At 38.2% G+C, this 16,936-nt stretch overlaps 2 protein-coding genes across 8 annotated transcripts in view; both read right to left on the bottom strand.

Annotated features, from left to right (window-relative positions):
- Window positions 1-5,163, bottom strand: part of LOC119906782 (C-type lectin domain family 6 member A-like) — a 39,755-nt gene extending 34,592 nt beyond the window's left edge. Inside the window, exons 1-6 of one of the 4 annotated variants that reach the window (XM_038724140.1) lie at window positions 4,806-5,081; window positions 4,138-4,257; window positions 2,530-2,610; window positions 1,927-2,025; window positions 1,509-1,651; window positions 1-104 (exon numbers count right to left, since the gene is read on the bottom strand). In XM_038724140.1, the coding sequence (XP_038580068.1) occupies window positions 1-104; window positions 1,509-1,651; window positions 1,927-2,025; window positions 2,530-2,610; window positions 4,138-4,257; window positions 4,806-4,968 (710 nt within the window). In that variant the 5' untranslated portion in view covers window positions 4,969-5,081. Of the gene's footprint in view, window positions 105-1,508; window positions 1,652-1,926; window positions 2,026-2,529; window positions 2,611-4,137; window positions 4,258-4,805 lie in introns of all 4 variants that reach the window. The other 3 variants (XM_038724141.1, XM_038724142.1, XM_038724143.1) reach the window with 3 other exon arrangements.
- The window catches only part of LOC119906777 (collagen alpha-1(XIV) chain-like), a 516,646-nt gene that overhangs the window by 98,804 nt on the left and 400,906 nt on the right, over window positions 1-16,936 (bottom strand). The gene's annotated exons all lie outside the window — the stretch shown is intronic.

The raw sequence follows: 16,936 nt of genomic DNA, 5'->3' as shown, positions 1-16,936 counted from the left end.
TGTACTGTCAGCGGCGAGTCGTCCACCCATTCCCCTCCTGTCCGTTCTATGGCCCGTAGACCAATCCAGGAGTCTCCATCCTTGTTCAGCTCAGTGACACATTTCTAGTAGTTGACAAGAGACAATAATCATTTCTCTGTTCATAATTCAGTAATTCTATTGTGGTACATGTGTGATGTCTGAAAAGTCTGAAGGAAAAAGAAAATCTGTGGCAACTTTTCAGTTCATCAGTGGTGCATAAATCAGAAACACTCAGAGGACTGATGGAATTCAGCTCCTCTTGTAGAATAACCATTGTTCAGTGGTGGGAAAAGTACTAAATGTTCCTACTTAAGTAAAAGTACAGATACCACACTAAAATGTTACTCAAATAAAAGTCAGCCAGTAAAATACTACTCAAGTAAAAGTGAAAAAGTACCTGGATTTAAAAGTTTGAGTATCAAAAGTAAAAAGTACTTTTCAAATCTATTGATCCTACAAAAAGCAACGTATGTTTTTAAATTCACTGAAGACAGTGCCGTGTAAAAAACCAAGACTTAGGCCAGATAAAAAAGCTTGAACTTTTACCAACATGTTTATTTTCAACAAAAATAGACAGCAGTTAGAAAAGAAAAGTTTCAGCGGAGAGGTTCAGAGATGGATGCAAAGTAGAGTCCCATTCTGTTACCAGAACAGAGACCCGAGTTGACATGAAGCCATGTAACAAGTGATTTTCACCTTGTTTTGGACCTCCTTTTATAGCTCTGTTTCTAAGCATTACATCACCTCTTGGCTCTCTTTCCTGCTGCTCCTGGATCTGTGGAAATCCCCAGATATTTGGTGTCTCTTATCATCTTCTGACCTTTCAGCATTTTGGTGGATTGTCACTTTTATTTAACCTAACTTTAGGAGTCTATATAGAATATATTGGTGGATGTTTTGTAACACAGTTTCCACACAGATCTGCTTCTACATTCCTTCTACAACATGTTTACAGTGAATCACAACGAGGAAAACTGAGTGGCAAGATGACAGGTGGATGTTTCCTTTTCTGTGTGGGGGATTAGCCTGCGTTATTGCTCTGCTGCTGTGGTAGTTTCCCCTTCAGACCGTCTGACAGACACAGAAGCACGTTTGGGACTGTATGTTAGGATGAGACAAGGAGGTGGAAACTAAAACTACCTGAAAACACTTTCAGGCAGAAATCTCACCACAAATGTGAACTTCAGCACCTCCGATAAAGCTCACAGACCCAAACAGAGCCAGTTTGCTCCTCAGTTTTTAGATGGTTATAATGCAAAACTCTACTGAAACATTGTTTTTCAAGTTTTCTCTTTCAAATTTATAACCTTAGTCTCAGAGAATATTCAAGGTGTTTTTTGTCTTCGCTCCGTAATGTTTTTTATTTCCACCTACAATGGCCCTAATGCATCGTCATAGGAAGCCGACTGGCTGCAGGTCAAAAACAGAAGTAACAGATCACTGGCAGCTACATCTAAGATCACACACTCAGTAACAAACACACTCACCTGTTCCTCTTCGTTGTTTATGATCACCAGATGTGCTCCTCTACTTTGACAGTCACTTCTGCTGTAATACCAAGTTTTCTTCTCGTTGGATTTAAAGTAACAGCTGCATCCAAATCTCTTCCATCCTTCAGGACACCACTTCTCTTCATGTCAAATGAGTGTTAAAAGATGGATTTCATGTCATTCATTGTTAAATTGATAAAACTTGTAGTTTCATTATTTAGTAAATATCTTTCCTGCCACTTGTTGTTTACTCTATAAATACACTCAGGTTTTGTCTCATTTCTAACAGAAATAAACAGAGAAAACAGTTCAACAGCATAAAGAATTATAATTTAAAATCAATGGCAAATTCAAGTTATATCAAGTGAACTGGTGTGATGCTGGTGTTCACTATTAGTTTTTAAACTTTTCTCACCATCAAGTTTGTCCTTGAGCTGCTTTACTTCATCCTGTAACTGGCTGTGATTTTTCCTCAGTGTCTCGTAACTGCTCTGTAACTGACTGATGTTGACTGCTGTGTCATGAGAAAAAACAACAAGAGATAAAAGAGTAAGACAATTTCAAAATATTTCAAATGAGTTTTAAAAGATGGATTTCATCTCATTCACTGTCAAACTGATAAAACTTGTGGTTTCATTATTTAGTAAATATCTTTCTTTCCTGCCACTTGTTGTTTACTCTATAAATACACAGGTTTTGTATCTGATTTGAACAGAAATAAACACATAGAAAAACAGTTCAACAGGATAAAAGAACTATAATTATAAGTAATGGTGTGATGTTGGTGTTCATCGTTCATCACATCTAATTTATTCCTTCAGCCGCTTTACTTCATCCTGATTTTCACTCAGTGTCTCGTAACTGCTCTGTAACTGACTGATGTTCACCGCCATATCTTTAGAAAACCATAATAGATAAAAGAGTAAGACCATATGAAAACATTTATGCTTGATAACCAGTGTGAAGTTAGATCCTGTGTATTACAGTATTTGCTTATTTGTTTTTAAACCTTTCTCACCTAAAAGTTGTCCCTGCAGCTCGCTGTAGTTCTTGTTCAGTTTGTCGTATCTGGTCTGCAGCTGGTCTTTTTCCAAAGTGACTGTTGAGAAACAACATAAGAAACACCTCAACAACACCAACTCATTCACTATAAACTAAAGACAGTTTAGTTACTTTCTCTGCATAATTAAAATCACTCTAATTCAAACCATAATTTAGTTATTTAGTGTCCTTTAACCTGCCGTGTATGTGGAGATGTTGTAACAACTGGATAACTGACTCGCTCATGTATCAAGTGTGATGAAGAACCAAAATGCAGATCAACACAGTCAAGTAACTGTGCTTAAATGGCGTGAAAGGGTACATCCTGAATGCGGTATATTCAGCTGCCATAAAGAATAGCTCCAGACTCACATGCCATTTGATCAATAAAATGATTGTTTTGTTCATGGCTCTGAAGTTTTTCCCCTCCTACCTTGACTGCAGTGTAAACAAAATGGGACATAAAATCTTCAGTCTTTGTCGCGTGAACAAATGTTTTAGGTACAGGCAAAGCTAGAATGAAGCTTCATTAGTCTGAGTTACACAAATTGAAGGTTTTCCTTCCAAAGTTCATGTGTTTTTAGAAAAATGTTCTTGATTTTTCTAACTCAGACTTCTGAATTCTCATAATAGCTTCAGCTGAAAGTTAGAATGTACTTTTACACAGATAACTCTTTCAGCGTGCATATGGCAGGTCAGTTTTATTTGAAGATGAACAAACAAAACAGAACCTGTCCTTTAAAGTCTGAAGCTGGTGCTCTTCACCATTTGAACAAGACCGTCTCATCTTCCTCCAGCTTGTTTTATTAGGCTACGTTCAGACTGCAGGCCTTAAAGGTGATTCTGCAGAGAGTTTGTAGATATTTGAGTCCAACGGCCAAACAAACTCATGGACACGCATTGCCATGGTAACCAGTCCTACTCTGCTGAAATATAGCAGAATCCACAACGTCTGCTGTCCGAGAGCAAGTTAGCTTCAATAAGAGGGCATGTTTTAGTGGCACGAAGTCAAAGCTAACTTTGGGGCTAACCTCCTTCACTCTTAATTCAACAGTTGGCAGCAGCACACGTAAGATCCTCTTTAGTCCGGAGAAGCTGCAGTCTTTATTCACCGGCCTCTGGAACTTCTACTGTACATTTACTGCTGAACAAGACTTATTGCTGACCCGTTTCTCTCTATTCACCGAGACACCCGTTCACGCTCACGCTCCGTCTATTCCTCCTCTACCGCACACAGACTGACCGCTGAGGCAAAGCTAACAAAGCTAACCAGCTGGGATCATCACAAACATGAAAACAGACAGACATGAGGAAATATTCACTGAATTTAACAAAAACTGCATTGGATAAGAATTTCAAAGCATCCCTTTAATGCTTAATTCTGTGGGGTTTTTTGGCCTGCAGTCTGAACGCAGCCTTAGATCTGGTTGTGGAGAACTGGAAAGTACATTTTAGTGTAACTGAGCAAACTTTGGTGGAAAACATTTAATAAATGTGCTTCATAGACCAGTTGCAGCAGTTTTTCTGCATTGTGAACAGGTTCAGTATTTGGTTGTCAGTAGTTGTGGGGTGTATTTTATCTTACAACGTATGTATAGGAGGATGATTCCAGTTATGGTCAGAAAGCACAGCACTCCAAGACAAAATGCAGCAGCTCTGAAAGGCCTGCTTTGGACGGCTGGAGGATGATTCTCAGTGTGCGGTCCTAAAGTGGCAAAGCACACAGAGAGCGGGTTCATTAAAGGAAAACCACATGCGTCATGTTATCATTCCCCACACATAACATTTTAGTCAACAGCTTCACTGCCTTCATCTGTGGTTGTTCAACATCTGTATACAGCTGTGAAATGTAGTATTAACATTTTAACAAATCACATAAAGACTGTTGTGTTGACCAATTATTATTTTTGATGTAAAACAAATATCATCTTATCTGAAAATGTAGAGTTTTAAAGGACAATTAAAATGCACAACTGACTCATAACTAAAAGCTGTTAAACTGACTTTACATTAGTAGTATTAGTATTAATAACTTCTTCCTGTTATTAATACAGAGCTGAGAGACGTACATAAATAGAAACAAACATAGACGCTAATGGGCTGCAGTTCTGTGGGATTGGAAATCAACGTGTTACAAACTGAGAGTAAACTCAGAGGTCACACATTAGTCCAACATGATTCAAACAGACGATCACACAAACAAGATAAACATTATTTTTTTATATCATTGATTTGTCATAATTTCTCACTTACCTCCGTCGTGTGACTGAAGATCAGTGTGATCATCTCTGATATCGTCTGTACTCTCGTAGATAGCCACCGTTCTTTCTTCCCACTCTACGTTGTCCTCCTGCACCTTTCTGTTGTATCTCACCTTCTTTGAGAAATCTGGTTTGGCATAAATATCTGAGGACATCTTGAGAGGACTGAGACAGTTGAACAGTAGCTGCACTTCACTTCCTGTAACTGCTCTGTGTTGATTGGTTACTATGCTGCTGTAAACCTTCAATGTGTACAAGTATACTCTGCAGGACTAACTGTAGTAGATATACTACTGTACCGATGCTGCTGTCCGTCTTGCATAACCCGGCTTCTGTCTGGTTTCAGTAGAGAAAAATGAGGAAGTAGCAGCAAAGAAACACACACTCACTTTTTATTCATTTGACTCTTCTGGATCCGGTTTGGTGGTTTTTGTAACTTCAGTTAGACGACTGTGTTGTCAAATCTTTGGATTCACTGTATGACACAATTTAGACAAAACTAAATAAATCCATGGGTATAAAACTGAAAATAATAATTTTAAAAATGATGTTCAAGATAAAACAACAATACACATGTTTTAAAAGATCAACCCACATTTTTTCACACCATGGCCAACATTGCTAACCCACTCTCTCTCTCACACACACACACAGCAGATTAACAGTTTGCCCTAAACAGGAAATGTCAGTCATTATCTAGACTGAAACCATTTTTCATCCAAGTTGTAAAGTTTAATAAAGTTAAAATGCCAATCCTAAACCTATGACAGTTGATAAAATACATACATGTTGGCCTCCAAGGTCACCATGAAACTCTGAATAGATCTGTTTCTCATTGATTGGATCCTGTGTTATTGTCCATGTTCCATGCAGATTGTTATGCTGTGGACCCGGGCCTGTCCTCGGGCTTTACATTCACTGCTATCCGCCAGACCCTGTAGAATAGAACGAGCACTATATTGTTATAGGGAAAAGCCACAAAACGCATTGAAATTATTGATGTAAGATTATATATGCAGTTCTTGTGCTCAGAAAATTGTATTGTGGACTGAAACTTCATATTCAGTTTGTCTTGATATGTACTCCACAGAAGAAGAGCTTCAGAAAGTGAAATCATTTTTCTTTATTATTCCAAAATCAAGGGGAAAACAATATTTCACAGTGTTCAGCTTTTAGTAAAGAGAGCAGTACAGAGGAGGATTGATATGAACATGTTGGTGCCCTCATGTGGTGGAGCAGTAGACTGCAGATTCTTTAAACTGAGCTACGAAGAGCCCAAATCAGCAGCGTTTGACTTCTTAAAACAAACCATGATTCAAGTTCAGAGTGCAGTGGAGCAAATCATTTCAAATTCAGTTCTTCAGATGTAGATTACGTACAGGGATTTGGGAGAAAATGGTACAAATTTAAACAAACTAAATAATTTTCACCTCAACAGCTACACAGATGTAATCTTGCATTGGTGTCGAGTTAAAGCCATGGGTTAAATTGTTTAGTGATTATCATTGTATGAACACGTCAGACTCACATAGTGCTTATTTATAGAAAACATCATATCTGAAAACATGATTGACTTGATAGAAAATGAGTTATTTAGTTTTATCTTTCAGTTTCATTGAATTAGCAGCTTTAAACATTGACCCTGACATATCACGTTTTCAAAAAATCTGAATTTATTGGTGTTATATATTGGTGTTTATCCGTCCACCCATTTCCATTTGACCTTACAATCCTTTCTTTTCACCGATTGCATGTTTAGAACATCTGTGATGGAAAGAAATGCTCCACGGTTTGGTACCATGTACCAATACCAGGAAGTACTTCTTTGTCAGGGACAACAAACATTAATCACAATCAGAAATACTTTATTGATCCCAGAGGGGGAATTCTTGTGTTGCACACATTGCACATCAAGGCAAAAGGAATATAAATGATAATAGAAAGTTGGTATATAAAGAAGTATGTAAAAATATAAAATACAAAGAAAATACAAAGAAATATACAATATTTCCATAATTAAAAGATTTGTTATGGTGAACAGTAATACTGAATAAATAATACCAGAAAGTCCCATGTGTAATAGTTAGAATGATCTATTGACAGAAATGCAATATAATTTACATAACTGTGTTTTCAGTGGTGTATAAAGACTTTACATAATGAAGCATTATGTTTTATTGCATGCCACGAAACTGAACATTACTACTTGAGCTCAGAGCAAACTAACTTTGCCAGCAGTGCACTATGTTGCCATCATTTACTAATACTGTTACATCAATTAAAGATGGTAAAAGGTCTTCATTAATACACGTAAGTCAAACCACAACTGTAAAACACTTTTAGATTTGACAGCATCACAAGCAGGAAATATGTTTTTCCTAAAAAATACCAGCTGTTTGTGAACTGCGAGCATTTTATTACTTGATTTTTTGTTTTCTAATTGATGGCCAGAGCCGTCACCACAGTACGCATTTGTCTTTCATTTTTTATTGTTTTGCTGCATTATGAGAACATTTGGTCCATTTTGTTAGTTTGTCTAAGGTTACAGGATGTATTTGAAGCAGCCTGTGAGAGAAGATAATGTACGTCACAGTTTTAAGGCTACAGTTAAATCTTATACAGGCTTGAGGACAAACAAATATTATCAGTATCAATATTATACCACTTATGTACAAATAAAATTTCTAGCTGAGCCTCTAATTTGAATACACACATTCAGTTCTTTTGATATTAGATAACTTTATTAATCCTCCGTAGGGGATATTTCAGTCGATATAGCAGCACAAAGGAATATAAAGTACACATGCAGTATGATAGAAATAATAAAATTTAGTTTTGATTCTACAGTGTTTAATATTTACGTAACTCCATCCAGAAAGTGTCCACACCTTTGTAGAGGTTGACCAGTCTGTCCACTCTCTGTTCTTTATTTTCTTGCATGCAGAACGAGAGCGTGTAGGTAGTTTCTCAACTGACTGCGCTTAAGATAATGTTGATATTAAACAGTTCTTCATAACACTAGATCACAGTCAGTGACAACAATTTAGAAGGTTTACCATATTTATTTCTACAGTAACCATGTACGGCAATTGCGTTGTAGTTTTTGTAGATTTGGTCAACATTATGCAACTAAAACACTTACCCAGAGGTGTAGGTATAGAGAGTGCAGGCAATGCACCCACACTGGGACCTGTGACGGGGGGGCGCCAGGTCACGAGCTGGACTTTGATAGTTGCACGGTCAAAATGCATCTGGACTCATCATTAATCAGCAGACTCCCAGTTTACCTCTTACCATTATGGTGACAGTAAGATCAAGTGGTACGCTTTAAGAGTCTTCTTCTGTGGTTAGAAAAAGTGTGTAGCTACTGTGTTGTTAGTTTATAACATTGAGTTATGAAGAGTTAATATCGTGTTCATGAGACCATGTGGAGACGCTATTGTGAAGTAGCCTTGGCTGGCCAGAGGGTGTCGCCATTACTTGCTCCATATGTGAACCCCTTTTAATATAGTCTCAAACTGGTTAGTTAGATTTACATTTATTCATTTAGCTGACGCTTTTATCCAAAGCGACTTACAATTGCTATACATGTCAGAGGTCGCACGCCTCTGGAGAAACTAGGGGTTAAGTGTCTTGCTCAGGGACACATTGGGGAATTGAACCCGGGTCTCTCACACCAAAGGCATGTGTCTCATCCATTGTGCCATCACCACCCTAGATACGTGAAGCTTCTTATATTTTTCCAAAGAGTAATATCCTTTAAATGACAGTACCTAATGGTGACTTATTTGTTTTTTATCAGACTATAATGAGAATGATGGATATTGGAATATTCTGATGAGCACTGCAGGAGCTCATTACAGTTAAAAGAAGAAATCACATCTCCTCGTCTTCATTCCTGTGTCCTGACCGATACACCACCCGGTTTACTGACTGAAATCCTTGTGAACTAGCTGCTTAATTGCCTCTCTAACAATAGTAATAATCTTTATTTATGGAGCACCAAAAACAAGTTACAAAGTGCTTTAACAAGTGCAAAGGCAATAAAACACATAAAAACAAATACATGATAAGATCAAGAAAACACTAAAATACACGTTAAAAGTAAATATCTGTGCGCGTGTGAGGTTCGTAACTGTGCAGCCCAGCGGCCATCATAACATCCTGCATTGGGCACCGTTGTTAATGTCTTACGCTACTGCTTATACTTGGCCAGTTCAGGCATCTTACATTTACATTTAAGTGTCTTGCTCAAGGACACATTGGTGTCTTGCAGTGGATTTGAACCCGGGTCTCTCACACCAAAGGCAACCAAATCCGCTGCGCCATCACCACCCATCTTGTGTGAATTAGATTGATTTGAATTACCAACAAAACCCAAAGCGTAAATGCAACCAAGCATTCAAGAGATACTGAAATCTGATTTACCATCTGATGCATTCTTCACTCCAAAACACATTCATAATCTTTACTCTGCCCAAGTGTAGCTACATCAGTGTGGAAGTAACCGACAGAAATTATACATTTTTCCCCTGTCGTTATGTAAATGACGTCTCCAGCTATTGTAACATCCCTCTCTGCAGAGAGGGTAAGTGCACATGTTGCTGTGTGGATGACTTCTAACCAGACTGTATCAAACAAACAAACAATATCTATGTAATCCAGGTTGTTCAGGATGAAACACAGAATGAAGAAATGTAAAATGTGAGTTGGTCTGATTTGAAAAAGTTGACCCCGTCACTACACACCCCTCTGTCATGAAGGAATACAGGAAATCTCTTTCTCACAGATCCAGTTCTTTTGATCATCATATCTGCTATGTGTCCATTTTCCTTGTTGATCGCAGCATGCTGCAGCGTACTGGTCCCAGGGCTGGTGTGAAAATCCGGCTGCCCCGAACCTGTAGGAGAAATAAAATGTTATTTTCGAATTTCTGATTATTTGAAGCAAGTTGTTGGATTTCACTTCATATATTTTTATTATCGGTAATACATAATAATGCATTTTTTAAAAACTTGTTTAGCATGTAATTCAGTTTATTAATTTAATATAATGACACAAAACTTTTAAAACGTCTCACATTTTTGTCAGCGGCGAGCTGTCCACCCATTTCCATTCCCATTTCCGTTTCCATTCCCGTCCTGTTTTTATAAATCTTTCTATGGCCCTAAGACCAATCCAGGAGTCTCCACCCTTGTTCAACTCAATGACACATTTCTAGGATTTGACAAGAGACAAAATCATTTCTCTGTTCCTAATTCTTAATTCAAAACTGGTTTGAATACAGCATTTTAAGTTACAACAATAAGAAAAACTGAGTCACAAGATGACAGGTGGATGTTTCCTTTTCTGTGTGGGGGATTAGCCTGCGTTATTGCTCTGCTGCTGTGGTAGTTTCCCCTTCAGACCGTCTGACAGACACAGAAGCACGTTTGGGACTGTATGTTAGGATGAGACAAGGAGGTGGAAACTAAAACTACCTGAAACACTTTCAGGCAGAAATCTCACCACAAATGTGAACTTCAGCACCTCCGATAAAGCTCACAGACCCAAACAGAGCCAGTTTGCTCCTCAGTTTTTAGATGGTTATAATGCAAAACTCTACTGAAACATTGTTTTTCAAGTTTTCTCTTTCAAATTTATAACCTTAGTCTCAGAGAATATTCAAGTGTTTTTTTGTCTTCGCTCCGTAATGTTTTTTATTTCCACCTACAATGGCCCTAATGCATCGTCATAGGAAGCCGACTGGCTGCAGGTCAAAAACAGAAGTAACAGATCACTGGCAGCTACATCTAAGATCACACACTCAGTAACAAACACACTCACCTGTTCCTCTTTGTTGTTTATGATCACCAGATGTGCTCCTCTACTTTGACAGTCACTTCTGCTGTCAGACCAAGTTTTCTTCTCATTGGATTTAAAGTAACAGCTGCATCCAAATCTCTTCCATCCTTCAGGACACCACTTCCCTTCATGTCGTTAAAAGATGGATTTCATGTCATTCACTGTTTAAATTGATAAAAATGTTCTTAAATATCTTTCTTGCCTGCTTGTTTATTCTATAACTACAATCTCATTTTTAACAGAAATAAACAGAAATAAACACTTTGCAAACAGCTCAACAGCATCAAATAATTTAAAGTAATGAAAAAGTTAAATTATTAAGTGAATTTTTTCACTGTTCATCACCTTTAATTTTGTCCTTCAGCTGCTTTACTTCATCCTGTAAGGCTGTGATTTTTCCTCAGTGTCTCGTAACTGCTCTGTAACTGACTGATGTTCACTGCCATATCTTGAGTAAAACAATGATAGATTAAAGTGTAAGACAGGATGAAAATGTATTATGGTATTTGCTTTTTTTCAAACCTTTCTTACCTGAAATTTGTCCCTTGACCTCGTTATAGTTGTTGTACAGTTTGTCGTATCTGGTCTGCAGCTGGTCTTTTTCCAAAGTGACTGACGACATAAGAAACACACCAACCCATTCACTTTAAACTAAAGACAGAATTAAGTTACTTTCCCTGCATAATTAAAATCTCTATTTCAAACTGTAAGTCAGTTTTTTAGTGTCTTTAACCTGCCACGTACTATTACTGGATCACTGACTTGCCGACTGATCAAGTGTGATGAAGAACCAAAATGCAGATCAACAACATCAAGTAACTGTGGTTAAACGGCGTGAAAGGGTAATCCTGAATGCGGTATATTCAGCTGCCGTATAGAATAGCTCCAGACTCAAATGCCATATGATCAATAAAATGATTCATGTTTTGTTCCTGGCTCTGCAGTTATTCCTCTCTTAGTGTGACTGCAGTGTAAATGGGACATAAATACTTGTGAACAAATGTATTTTTCAGGCAAAGCTAGTATGAGGCTTCCTTCCAAAGTTCATTTGTTTTAGTACAATGTTCTCACTTGAATTTTATAATTCAGACTTCTGAATTCTCATAGTAGCTTCAGCTGAATGTTAGAATTTTTACAAGGAGCTGGCAGGAGGAATGTTTACAGCGACAAATAACTCAAATAGCTTTCAAAATGCACACGGCAGGTCAGTATTATATGATGAACAAACAAAACAGAACCTGTCCTTTAAAGTCTGAAGCTGGTGCTCTTCACCATTTGAACAAGACAGTCTCATCTTCCTCCAGCTTGTTTTATTAGGCTACGTTCACACTGCAGGCCTTAATGCTCAATTTCTCGATTTTTATCCCAGATCTGATTTTTTTAACAGTTCACATTATTGCTTAAATGTGGCCCATATCAGACTGCAGTGAGGATTAAAACAAGGAGAATGGTTCGTTCTTTCATTATTTCGTTTCAAAACCAAATCGAAAAACCAAAAAACAACTTGTTTTTTTTGGGGGGGGGTTCTGTTTTAAAACCAAAACGGAAAAAAAGACAAACAGAAAACAAAAAAAGAGACATTGGTTTTTGTTTTTCTGTTTTAAAACCAAAAATATTGATATTTAATAAGTCTGATTTGTGCAGCTTTGTGTGTTACACTTGATAAAGCTGCAGCAGATACACTTGGGTGATGGCGGTGCCTGATTAAATGTAATTAAGATGAGCTTGAGGATCAACATAAGTGGGTTTTTAGTTAACAATATCATAAAGCTGCAGTACCGGAGGCTGCAGGTAACCAGCTGCTTCAGATCAGCCCAAAACAAAATGCTTTCCTGATGCTGACATACTTAGAAAGTGTTTGTGGCTCTGTAATATAGTGTTCACTTCTACGATCAAATTCGCCACAGTTGTCAAAATTAAATATAAAATTAGTTGACTTTTTGTTTCACAGGATACACAACCACAAGTCTCAAAGGTCCTGGCCCTCCTTTCATCCCAACCATGTTCTCACTCAGTCTTTTCTCTTAAATAGCCTGTCACACACCTTCACAAAGTGACGCTACAGCGCTTCCCCCACTGCGTTGACCTATGACGCTATAGGGATCTCCAGTGTGTTCCCACCGCCGATAGGCCTTGACCATGCCGTATGTGACAAGTCAGGGAATGAGAACAGGTTGTAGGCATGATGCGAACTACGGGGGAGCCAGGGGAGCTTAGCTCACCTAAATGAGACAACGGCTCCCCTAAAAGCATGACAGAAAGAAAGAAAGAGAGGGAGGGAGTTGTGGGCAGTTACATAGTACAGCGCAAGAAAGTTGTGAACACTTCATAAGTCATAATTCGGGAGAAATGTGACCTGTGAGAGGACAATAAAAAACGTGAGTCTCCCGTGAGCTAACCTCTGCGGCTCCTTGTTTACTTCTGTAGCCTGCAACAGCGTGCTACGTGTGGCGTTGTGTTATTCTTCTGCGGGTCACTTGGACAGTTCACACTGGAGTCTGATATGGGCCACAATTAAACAGTAATGTGAACTGTCAAACAAAAGAAATTGGATCTGGGGGTAAAAAATCAGAATTAAGGCCTGCAGTGTGAACGTAGCCAAAGTGGCTTGGTCTGTTCACACTGTCATAAAAAGATCAGATCTGAGTCAAATATGAGCAAAAATCAGATTTGGGTCACTTTGGCCTGCAGTCTGAACGCAGCCTTAGATCTGGTTGTGGAGAACTGGAAAGTACATTTTAGTGTAACTGAGCAAACTTTGGTGGAAAACATTTAATAAATGTGCTTCATAGACCAGTTGCAGCAGTTTTTCTGCATTGTGAACAGGTTCATGATTTGGTTGTCAGTAGTGGGGTGTATTTTATCTTACAACGTATGTATAGGAGGATGATTCCAGTTATGGTCAGAAAGCACAGCACTCCAAGACAAAATGCAGCAGCTCTGAAAGGCCTGCTTTGGACGGCTGGAGGATGATTCTCAGTGTGCGGTCCTAAAGTGGCAAAGCACACAGAGAGCGGGTTCATTAAAGGAAAACAACATGCGTCATGTTATCATTCCCCACACATAACATTTTAGTCAACAGCTTCACTGCCTTCATCTGTGTTTGGTCGACATCTGTATACAGCTGTGTAGTATGTAGTATTAACATTTTAACAAATCACAAAAAGACTTTTGTGTTGACCAATTATTGTGATGTAAAACAAACATGAACATCTGAAATGTAGAGTTTTAAAGGACAATTAAAATGCACAACTGACTCACAACTAAAAGCTGTTAAACTGACTTTGCATCGTCTCCTCTTGAGTCTCTCTCGGCTCTGTATTAATAACTTCTTCTTCTCTTCTCTAAAGCTGTCTTTACTAGAGTTGATGCTTCTCAGAAATTAATTAAATGTGACCATAATCAATATGAATGGTGCCCAAAACATTAGATCCAGGTTGTGTTCACAAATATTTTGTGGCAATTTCAAGAGAAGATTACAACAGAAGATTACAACACCTGAAATGAGTCATTTACTCAGAACATAATCCAACCAGCTACAGGAATACATGGATTGCATGTATGTTTCCTGTAGTTAGTTGGATTATGTTCTGCTCTGTGACTCTGATAGGCTGCAGTTTCATGGGATTGGAAATCTAAATATAACAAACTGAACTGAGAGTTAACTTAAAGGTCACACATTAGTGCAACATATCATTGATTTGTCATAATTTCTCACTTACCTCCGTCGTGTGACTGAAGATCAGTGTGATCATCTCTGATATCGTCTGTACTCTCGTAGATAGCCACCGTTCTTTCTTCCCACTCTACGTTGTCCTCCTGCACCTTTCTGTTGTATCTCACCTTCTTTGAGAAATCTGGTTTGGCATAAATATCTGAGGACATCTTGAGAGGACTGAGACAGTTGAACAGTAGCTGCACTTCACTTCCTGTAACTGCTCTGTGTTGATTGGTTACTATGCTGCTGTAAACCTTCAATGTGTACAAGTATACTCTGCAGTACTAACTGTAGTAGATATAAATTCATTAATTTAATAAACTGTACTGATGCTGCTGTCAGTCTTGCATGACGGCTTCTGTCTGGTTTCAGTAGAGAAAAATGAGGAAGTAGCAGCAAAGAAACACACACTCACTTTTTATTCATTTGACTCTTCTGAATACGGTTTGGTGGGTTTTGTAACTTCAGTTAGGAGACTGTGTGGCACATCTTTGTATTTACTGTATGAAACCATTTAGACAAACTATATAAATACATGGGTATAATACTGAAAATAATAATTCAAAAAATGATGTTGGAGATAAAACAACAATATGCATGTTGTTGCAACATGAGCCACCCACATTCATTCACACCATGGCTAACCTTGCTAACCCACACACAGAGCAGAATAACAGTTTGGCCAAAACAGGAAATCACAGTCTCTGACATTTTCTACTGAGAAACTGAAATCATTTTCCAACCAAGTTGTAATGTTTAATGAAGTTATGATGGTCTGTGAAAGTGTCTACACCTTCGTAGACTCTCTACTCTCTCTCTACTCCATTTTCTTGCATGAAGAGCGACAGCATGGAGGTAGCTTCTCAACTGACTGCACCAAACATAATGTTGATATTAAACAATTCTTCATAACGTTCAGTGATAACAATTTTAAAGGTTTGATGCTGACATGCTGTTTTTACACCTGATCATCATAGCAAAGTCCTCACAGTGTAAAATATTACCTGGCAATGAAGCTCTTTCTGACTCTAATTATGATTGTTGTTTAGAATTAAGTGTGCACAGATTTCTTCCTCTTATACAAAGAGCGACAGGAGTAGGAACCTGTGTTGATTAGCTATAGCGTTCTTCCCAAAATAGTCTCTTGGACAAAACTACTGAAGAAAGTCACATGACGTTTTTTATAAAATACAGCTCACAGTCTAAAAAGAGCAGGGCTGGCTTCTGTTTTCAGATGTTTGTATCACAAAACTCTACCAGCTACGTTAGCACTCGGTCACAAACTGGCTGACACCATAATGCTCTCACTGCAATCCTCCCTCTGTAAGAAGTCTGAATAGAAACCTCTTCTAGAAAAATCCAGTGCTGGTTTGAACAGACCTCTGCGCACTAACTCAGACCTCATGAAGTCTGATAAGACTGGGGGCCAATCTGCTGGGTCATGTGGTGGAGCAGCAACCGTTCCATTGGGGTCTGAACTGCTTGTATCTTCAATATATAGACTTTAAATTGGTCAGAGAAAATTTAATAATATTGAATTAATTCAATATTAAAGTTGTAAAGTGGTCAGCTTTTTGTGTGTATTGTGTGAGTGGATGACATCAATAGAGTGGAGCAGCCTTGGAAAATCTTCTTAAAATCTTCTCTTTAACTCGCCGTCATGCCAACAATTTTCACTGTTGACACACAAATAAATTGGTTTTGATATCTTTGTGGGGATGTTCATGCACCCGGGCTAGTTTTGCTTTTTTTTCTTTGCTCATTGTCCGGATTTGCTAACAGATAGAGGATTTTAGTCACGGGACGTCTGGATCTCAAGTTATGAGAAACAGGCTGAGCAACGTTAGTGCCAACTAGCGCTCAGCAAATGCAGAATAGCATCAGGATTTCCGTACTTTCAAATGTTATTGATAATTTTTAAGCCAGCTATCCAGTTTAGCATCAACTTTCAACAGCCCACATTCACACTGCAATTTCTTCAGAAACTGGATTCTGTAGTTATTCATCGACATTCTCTCAATAAGACAGCACCTATCCACTTCATAATGACCCATAGTGAACGGTGACTGATTAATGAATTATACATTTTTATAGAGCCACACAAAAATGTACATTAACGTCCTTCTTACAACATCATTTCAGACTTACTTGCTTTTTGTGACCCAGGATCAGCGTGATGCTTTTCATCCTCTGAGATCTCCAGCTGATTCTCCTCTCCCGCTCCTCTGTTGTCTTGAACTCTTCCGGTATATCTCACATTCAAGCTTGAATCTGGTGCAGCGAGAATACTTGCAGACATTTTGATAAACTGAAAACTTAGTGAACAGCTTCACTGTCTGCTTGTTTGTCTTTGGGTTGGGCAGCTTTCAAAAGAGGAAGTAACAGCAGGACTCACCACTGACACAGATGGACACCACAACATATGTATTATTGAAGACTTGACTTTAATTGAGGCATAAACTGCATAAAACTATATTTAAAGCTGAAACATAAAGATGTTTTTTGTCAGTGACACTGAGGAAGTATATGGTTTTCACTCAACAGCAGGTTTGTGCTCACAT

Source organism: Micropterus salmoides, unplaced genomic scaffold, assembly GCF_014851395.1.
Source record: "Micropterus salmoides isolate LMB-PRFRI ecotype aquatic unplaced genomic scaffold, ASM1485139v1 Ms_hic_scaffold_17, whole genome shotgun sequence".
NCBI lineage: Eukaryota > Metazoa > Chordata > Actinopteri > Centrarchiformes > Centrarchidae > Micropterus > Micropterus salmoides.
Note: the sequence above shows the minus strand (reverse complement) of the source record. Positions and strands in the feature narration are given on the sequence as shown.